Source organism: Teleopsis dalmanni, chromosome 2 (genome assembly GCF_002237135.1).
Source record: "Teleopsis dalmanni isolate 2A chromosome 2, ASM223713v2, whole genome shotgun sequence".
Lineage (NCBI taxonomy): Eukaryota > Metazoa > Arthropoda > Insecta > Diptera > Diopsidae > Teleopsis > Teleopsis dalmanni.
The window spans coordinates 68748935-68758203 of record NC_051847.1 but is presented as its reverse complement, the minus strand read 5'-3'; the positions used below and the strand labels follow the sequence as shown (position 1 = coordinate 68758203).

General features: G+C 26.7%; 1 protein-coding gene across 2 annotated transcripts; it reads left to right on the top strand.

The window, feature by feature from the left end:
* Positions 1 to 4715: 4715 nt before the first annotated feature.
* LOC119682195 (eukaryotic translation initiation factor 5A-like) lies at positions 4716 to 8493 on the top strand. Of its 2 annotated transcripts, none has more exons than XM_038095562.1 (3): positions 4716 to 4777; positions 7760 to 7994; positions 8099 to 8493. In XM_038095562.1, the coding sequence occupies exons 2-3, from the start codon at positions 7780 to 7782 to the stop codon at positions 8370 to 8372; spliced, it is 489 nt and encodes a 162-aa protein (XP_037951490.1). In that variant the 5' UTR covers positions 4716 to 4777; positions 7760 to 7779; the 3' UTR covers positions 8373 to 8493. The 2 variants fall into 2 exon arrangements, with proteins under 2 accessions (XP_037951490.1, XP_037951488.1); XM_038095560.1 differs by lacking the exon at positions 4716 to 4777 and adding an exon at positions 5245 to 5294.
* Positions 8494 to 9269: the final 776 nt, after the last annotated feature.

Below are 9269 nucleotides of genomic sequence, written 5' to 3'. Positions count from 1 at the left end.
TTAATATATTCAAGTCTACATATACACACACACATATATATATTTTTTGATATTTTAATACTTTTGTAATTACTTTTCCATTTCGTATTTTGTATTTTGTATTTTGTATTTTACTTTAAAATCATAACTGCAAAGTAACACAAACGAAATTACTGCTTGCATAAACCAAAAGAAATATCCTTGGGTCAAATTTCTGCCGTAACGATGAAATGCATGACTTAACCGCTACTGTAGTTAAAAGCAAGTATACATACATTTTAAATACTCTTTTATATACATACATATATATATATATATATAAAATGTATATAAACACATTAAAAAATGCATGTAAGTGTGGTTGCCGCCGTTGCAACTGCAACTGCAACTGTTAAGGTGAAACTTATGCAACATTAACGCTTGAGTAAATTTAAAAATATTAAAATTGCATTCGCGTATTGCAATTAATTACAAAACACTTCTGTATCAGGATCAGCAACAGCTTCAGAGAAACACCAGAACACCAGAACAACGGCAGGCAGTAGCGACAATTGCAGCAGCAACAGTCTTAACTCGCTGGCATGACAGCTCATACCAGCTCACACCAGCTCACACCAACTCACACCAGCTCATGCCAGCTCACACCAGCGAGTTGCATGAGCTCAGCAGTAGGAAAATCAGCTTCATGAACAACTTGACGTTAATTGCAAAATGCGAGTCCTTATCAAGGATGAAGTTACAATTGCAATGAATTATTGAATTTCTACGAAACGCATACATACGTCCAATTTCTCCATACTTATCCATATACATACACACACATAATATCTTTACAAAATCAATGTAAAATGCACTTGTGGGTTACTTTTACAGCACTTTTTTTTTTGACGATGGTTTGTTATTTCATATATATTTAACATATTAAAATTTTTTTTGTATAATATTTTGTATGTTTATGCATATACATATATTATGCAACATTTTGCGTTGAACAGATTTTAAGTATTTTGTAATTGAAATGTTGAATTTGCCACTTACGCGTACGCATGCATAATGCACATTAATTTTAAAGCACCAATTTATCCTACTAAAGCACACGCACGTGTACCAAACCAGGATAAACACATACATATCAAAATATATCCTTATTAATATTTATTTTTTTTTTTTTTTGTAAAATAAGTTCAAAATTAAATCATGTCTTTTCGCGCTTGACTGCATAAATTAAGGCTATGAAATAATTTTATTAATAATTATGAATAATGTAAACGCAGCGAAATTGCTGATTAAATTTATTTTTAAATTGCACCTTTTATGTAACACAACAAATATTAAATACACACAAACACACAAACCTCACATCTATGCAAACACACACACATACTACATACAGATGAAACATCAAACATTTGAGATAAGCAGGAGAAGTGGAAGTTCCAACTGTATCGCACCTAGTACGCACCTACTGTGTGCGAAGTGCCTAGAAAATGGAAAGAGGTAAGAACTACTGCAGTGCTTACTCGTATAATCACTAAGTTCCAGATTGCTGAAGCAATACGATTGTAGACTCAACAACTTAGAAGTAATGAACTTGACCCACGAACAGACAATTTAGCAAAAATACTTCATAACATACTCTCTTCCGTTGAAATAATCAACTGTGGTGCCGTGTAAATCTATCTGTTCGAACGAGAAGAGATTTATAAAATTTTAAAGTTATTCACCGTTTTCAGCTATCGTTGCTTTAAAACCTCCTTACAAAAAAATATACAAGCATACATACATAAACACATACTTAATTGCATACATACATGTATACATACATACATCCAAATATACATATATAAATATAAATATTTATGTATAAAAAATATTATGTAAAGCAATCGAGCGGTTAAATCGATTGTGTGAAGCTCCAGTCCATTAAAATCACCACGTTTTCTAATGATTAGTCCTCTCGGGACTACCGATTTGGTATTACGTCAACAGACCGCCCAGAGCACAAAGCTCAAATGTCTGTTTTTTATCATCATTAAGTTATATATACAACATTTTCCCGTTTATATGTTTTCATATATCATTAATGCTGTTGGGTTACTACAGCTGTTCTTATTGGGAACGCTCAAGTTCGAAATATCTAAGACGACAGCATTCCATTTGAAATTACTTGATCACATTTTATGTATAATCCTGTTAGGACATGGTAGATGTCCTAAAACCTTATCGAGAAGTTCTCGTTTCTCTTTAAAACGGCCACAATGAAAGATACAGCGTTTTCTTTGATTTAAGCAACATTTTGAGTTATTGTGCATTAGGTTCTGTCAGCTAAAATTGGTGGAGATATTCTAAAAAGCATCCATGCCAGCTCAATATATGCATCAAATTGATGACTGCTTCACAATGTTTTTTTGTTACCCACTCTTTAATGTTAAAAATGATTGCTTAGGTCCATTGTCCCTTTGAAGTCTGTTCCCATCTTTGCGACTCTTCACTAAGTGAAGTACATTGCCTATCATAAGGGCGGCTTAGCTCTTTTGCAAGTAACTCGACTGGCAGCTTTCCCGTAACGACACAGATTGCATCATGAAATACTGTTGTATAAGCGTTGGCAACATTCAACGTACCGCGTTTATATATCTGTGCTATCTGTCGTATCTGATGCGTTTTTGGTACCATCCATATAAGATCGGCATAAAATATATAATATAAGCCGTAACTATTGACAGAAGATGCCTTCTTTAACCGTGAGTATCACCTATGTTCAGAAAGATTCGCGTAAATGCACGATTCACCACCGCCGCCTTAGAGCTTACTACTGTTATATGCTATCTTACAACGATCATGACTCCAAGATATTTAATTGCTTCTTGTTAACAACCCAAAACCCGATAAATAAACAAATACATTATAAATATTAATTAATAATTAAAATTAAAATTATTTCTTTAAAAAATAAATATCAATAGATAACTATAATTTTAATTATTTTACTAGAAAAAACCATTCTTGTGTAGTTGTAAAAATAGTTTTAAATAACTATGTTGTTTGTACTATTGGAATGAAATAATCAGTTTTGAAGCTTTAACGTATTTTCCCTTAACTAGTGTGGAGTGCCCTTTGAACTAAGGCCTCTACTACCTTTGCTCTTCAAGGCAAATGATTTAAATTGCGGCATATTATTTGGCCATTTAACCAATCGTTGAGACATGTGGAATAGTACATAAGCTATTTATTAATGTAGACAGATTATTTAGTTCATAAATAACAATTCTCAAAACCCCATTGATTCGTATGTCTTAAAAAAAATGTTTAAAGAATATTTACCTAAATATGTGTCTTTTTATTTAGCTTCACTAAATTTAATAAAAAAATTTGTGAAAGAAAAAAAATGTAAAACTGTTTCTAAAAAAATGTCTTTTAAGCCCTCTTTTTAAAAATTGATTTTACTTAAAACGAGTCTTTACTAAAAACATTCTTATTAGAAACCGTTTTTATAATCACTTTCATCTCACTCTCGCAGTTCAACCTACAAATATTGAAATATTGAAATTTAGCTGGTGGAAATCGATTTTAAGCGCAAAATTAGCAACCAAAATGGACTTTACATATAAAAATACCATAGGCACAACTAACTTCAAACTTTGACTGAAAGTTGACTTTATTTAATACCTTTTCCTGATTCTGGTTATAATGCGTTATCGATAAGTTTTTGGTACGAAAATGACAAAATGACATATCGTTTTGTTTCCAACGTTGTTTGTTTACATTTGAATCGACATTTGTTTACAAAAGAAGAGTAAATTTATTTTAAGTAAGATATGTGGAAATTATTCAGTTTTTATTATATATATATATATATTGAGTCCATACACTTCTTGGTCTTCTATATTTATTTGCCGCTATTAGTTGTAATATTTTTCCAATTATTTTATGGCGCTTTTTTCGTATGTATTGTAATTTACTATGAAGTATTTAATTTTCCTGGTGCAGAATCGCTGCAGAGCAATGCAATCATATATATCCATAATTTTAAACAATATACTAGTATATTTAACAATATATTTTATATAAAGTAGTATTAAAATATAAACAAATAAAAACAACTGTCACAATAAAAACCCGAAACGATAATGTAAACGTTTCAAGTTTAGGAATCAACTTTAATAAAGTTCGTTCACTAAAGTTCGTAAAGTAAACATAGAATTCTAAATAAATAATTGACAAAAATCTTTATTTAGTTAATAAATTAAATCATTTAACACTAGAGATTTATCACAAATCTCTAGTATTTTTAATTGTTAATTTTAATATAAGTATTGCCAAAATATATAAATATATCAATTAAATTTTTTTGATAAGATTAAAAAAACCACAATTTTAATCACAAGTAATTAATATTTTTTAAAAAAAAATATATGAAACATTATATATATATTAACTTTATAATCAATTATAAGATAAAAACTGTAAATAAATGATCAATAACAACCTAATCGCATTGCACAAGTAATTGCAATTTTGATTTTAATTTCGTTTGTTTAGTCCATTCAACTCACTTCGCTAGAAAACATAGTTAAAACTATAATCTAATTGAATAAAAAATCCCACAACCAAAATTACGATTAAATTATAATTTGTATTAAATTAAGTTGAAATTAAATTTGTAATTTACAATACATATATGTAATTGAATAATAAAAGCAAAATAAAGTATTGTTACAATGTTCGGTGTTAATATTTAAAAACGCAAATTCGAGACTCGAAATTAAGATTAAAAAGAGCTTTACAATGTGAACAGGTATTTCGCGAAACAAGCCAAAGATGCTAAATTACATACACTTGTGTTATGTGAATAGAATTTAAATCATACTTTTGCCATTTCTCCAAATATTGTAATAACAACTATACACCACAGACTCAATTCGTATTGAAGTTAATAGATATATTATTAATATATACTTTTAATTAAAAAAGTTAAATTTATTTAAAAAAGATACTTATATATATCAAAATTATTACTAAAATTTATTTTTAACAATTTTGCGCTTATGTATTTTTATATATCTCGCAGATCCATTTTCTATATGCTATTTAAATACAGTCAGTTCTATTAAATTACCCTATTATTTTTTTATATTGTATTTATACGTCGACAACATTGTCATTCCGCTATCTTTCTCATATTCCGATATATAATATCGTTTCAATATTCGTCGTTTCTTCGATTTATAAGGAAAGTGCAAGTTTTCTTCCGCCTCAGTACGTGCTTATAAGTCTTCGAAAACGGTCGTTTTGTGTATCATTATTGCGATAGTGTAAGCAATTTTATCTTGTGTCAAGAAAATTTGTTAAAAATCCTTTATAAAATTAGTGAAATGTGAAAATTACAATTTAAATAAAATAAAACATAAATATATAGTTAATCATCATTTTACTTGCCGCATATGTTTTCATATGATTATTAAATTTAAAATAAAAGTTATAGAAATTAATTAATTTTTTTCCTAAAATGTGAATCAAATAAATCAAACAAATGTTTATAAATATATATGTAAATTTTTCGGTGTTTTAAACATCATTCTATTAATTTCAAGACCTATCTAATTATCGTGTTTTAATCAAATCAAAAATAAAAATTTATATAACCTCAAAATTTTGATATATAATTAAAAGGCCCGCGCATATCGGCCGCAACCTGTCGCAATAAAAATAAAAGCGCGGGAAATATACCTAATAAGAAAATTTGAAAAAAAATTACTATTTTGTGATATTTCAAAAACAAAACTATATATTTATGTTAACTATAAAAATTTATATCTAAATTATTTGGATATTAATAAATAGGTATTTTAACATTAAATTAAAAATAAAAAGTCACATAACCTCAAAATTGCGAAGTATATTTAATATGACCGGCGCATATCAGACAAGCCTGTCCCAATAAAAATAAAGACGCGGGAAATAAACCTAATAGGAAAATTTACAAAAAATTACTAATTTGTGATACCATAAGTTAAATTTATTTAAAGAAAAAAAAATGTTTTTGTTTACTATAAAAATTTATATCTGAATTATGTGAATATTTTAATACTAGTAAATGGGTATTTCAACATTTTTTTTATCCAAGTTTTTTACGCAAGTTATGTTCGAAACGGTGAAAGCGGGCAATTAGTACGTCCGACTTTAATTCGAAATATGTTCGACAAGTACGAATGGGTGGCAAATAATTTGAAATAATTAAAAATTTGATTTTCACAAAAATAGTTTTTTATGGAAAATAAGTTTTTAATAATTACTATTTATTATGATAAATAAAAACATATGTGTATATAATATAAATTTTTATAGAATATTTTAAAATAGAATATATTATATAATAATAAATTATTATTATTATATTTATTTGACAAATTTAAGTAATATCTTTTTTTATAAAATATCTAAAAGATATAAAAAATATTTTTAAAATAAAATAAAATATAATATATTTATAAAATAATAATAAATAAAATAATATAATAAAAAATAATTAAATAATACCAAATTCTATAAACAATTGAGATCGATAAAAAAAGATTTATTATATAAATATAATATTTTTTATATATTTTCTTTTTTAAAAATACAATTAATTTATTATGTAAATATATTACAATTTATATATAATGAAAATATAATTTATATTATATATATATATATATATATATATATATTATATATTATATATATATAATATATATATCTATATATATAATATATTAATATTAATGAAAATATTTATTAATTTTTTAAAATATAAATTTCAATAACACAAATTTTTTTAGGTAATATTTTAAAATAAAAAAATTGTGAATATATAATTTTATAAACCTTAGGCCCATTATAAATATTTAAACAAATTTAATTTCGAGTAGAGCAAATAAATTGGCTTTTTTAAATAAAATTTCTTTATTAACCTTTCATTTATTCCACCACTTTCTCCAATATTTCATATTTCGCCAATTTTCAATCATTAATTAAACATAATTAAATTAATTATATCTATAGTATAGTTTTTAAGATAATATTATGATCAATTTTCATTTTCATTACCTTAATGAAGTTGTGATTGACTTTTATGTTAATTTCACATTGATAAGACATATCAATAGAATTTCCATATGGAAAATACCCAGACAATACAATGTATACATTCAAACCTCATTAAAGGTTTATTACTCTTATCAATCATTACCCTCATGAGAGTATTGTCATTGATTTATACTACTCGTGAATATGATGAGTACTTATTTGTACTACTGCTTCTACTCTATTCCAATCATTAGCAAAGGCACTCATAAACGTAAATACTTATTACTCATATTTGTGGTAAAAATGAGTGCGTATAAGTATCATATGAAAATAATAATTATATATACTAATAATGAAATAAGTAATAAAATAAAGTATTACATAGCGTATTTATTTAGATATTAAGCAACACATTATTTAACTATCTTTACAAGAAATGTAGACTGAAATGTCACCTTTCAGACACCTGTTTGTTTGATCAGATATATAATCACAGATACTTTCTTACCATTATCACCCTATACATAATAGATTTGTTGCAAGCTTTCACTTCTAGCTTTAAAATATTGTAAAAATAAATATCAACTATCTGTATTTCATCTACCAATCGTAAAAAAAAAATAATTATTAGATACTGCTTAAAAATTTTTATCATTTCAAATCCTCTGTGTCAACATAATTTTAACATCATTTTTGTTTTTTTTTTTAGAAACTAGATTTCAATCAACAATGTTTGAAAATACTATGGAAGATCACCATTTTGAAAAGACTGATTCCGGAGCATCGATAACTTATCCACTGCAATGTTCAGCTTTGCGTAAAAACGGATATGTTATGATACGCAGTAAGCCGTGCAAAATAGTTGAAATGACCACATCAAAGTCTGGGAAACATGGTCATGCTAAAGTTCATTTGGTTGGGATAGATATCTTTACTAACAGAAAGTAAGAGATGATTTATTCTAGCAAATATATAATTATTATTACTATGTAAATACTTTAATTAGTTTTTATGAAACTATAACCTAAATTCATAATATTTTTAATAGGTATGAGGATATTTGTCCATCTACTCATAACATGAGTGTACCTCTCGTGAAGAGGGAGGATTATCAACTTGCTGACATTAGTGATGATGGTTATATGACACTAATGTCAGATAATGGGGACATTCGTGAAGACTTGAAAGTACCAGAAAACGAATTGGGAGAGGCATTAAAATTGGATTATGGGAAGGAAGTAGATCTTATGGTTACTGTACTTAAGGCTTGCGGAGAGGAATCCGTTATAGCAATAAAGACCAATACATCACTCAAAAAGTAACATGCAATATTGATTATATTCGTTCAGATAACTTTCTTCATCAAATCTGTAATACTTAAGAAACTGCATTATAATGCGTTAATAACATTTAAATAGAATTTGTGTTTATCTAGATCTATATAGCTCTATAATCTTAAGTTTTAACATATTTTCAATTTAAAATGTTAATAAAGACAACATTATAATGTAAAATGAATTGATTTTTCCAAATTCAATAAAAATATATCTGAAGACTAAGTTTTTTTTACTTGTAGGTAATATTATAGAATAAAATCATTTGTTAAAATAATAGCTTACATCAACAACTTTTGATCTATAAAATTAATGTTAAACAATTAAAATTATTCTGAATATTGACTTACGAAACAGAATCAGATTGTGATTACCACACACATCTCAAATGGAATAGTAATTTAAGTTATACGCAAATAGTTAGAGATCATATTTGAAAAAATATTGAAAAATATTTGAACATACATTCCCTGCACCAATTCATTACATCTATTAAATATTATTTACTCAAGATGAAGGTATACTTAACACATACTTTTGCCACCTCCGCAAAGTAGTAATCATTATATATTATGATGCCATTGATGTAATTGATATCGATTTTTTTCCGTCGAAGTAAAGGATCAATAGGAACTGTTATTACCACAAAGAGGGCAAATAGTACACTGTGACCTAAAAGATCTACTGCGCTTATCCTAGAAAGAGTATCCTAAACAAATCAAAGCTATTAGCAAGCCTAACAAATTCTCTTGGATTTAGAATTCGAACATTATTCAATTTAGTTGAAGATTTTAGACTTGATTCCGGGCAATCAGGAGATAGTATCAAAAGGTACTAGACTCAGATTCACAACGACTCAATCAACCATATAATTTTGTGAACACG

Bases quoted from the DNA above. Each gene is read 5' to 3' on its own strand.
- LOC119682195 (XM_038095562.1), top strand. From the start codon at position 7,780: ATGTTTGAAAATACTATGGAAGATCACCATTTTGAAAAGACTGATTCC. The intron at 7,995-8,098 runs GTAAGAGATGAT...TATTTTTAATAG, and splicing joins GATATCTTTACTAACAGAAA to GTATGAGGATATTTGTCCAT.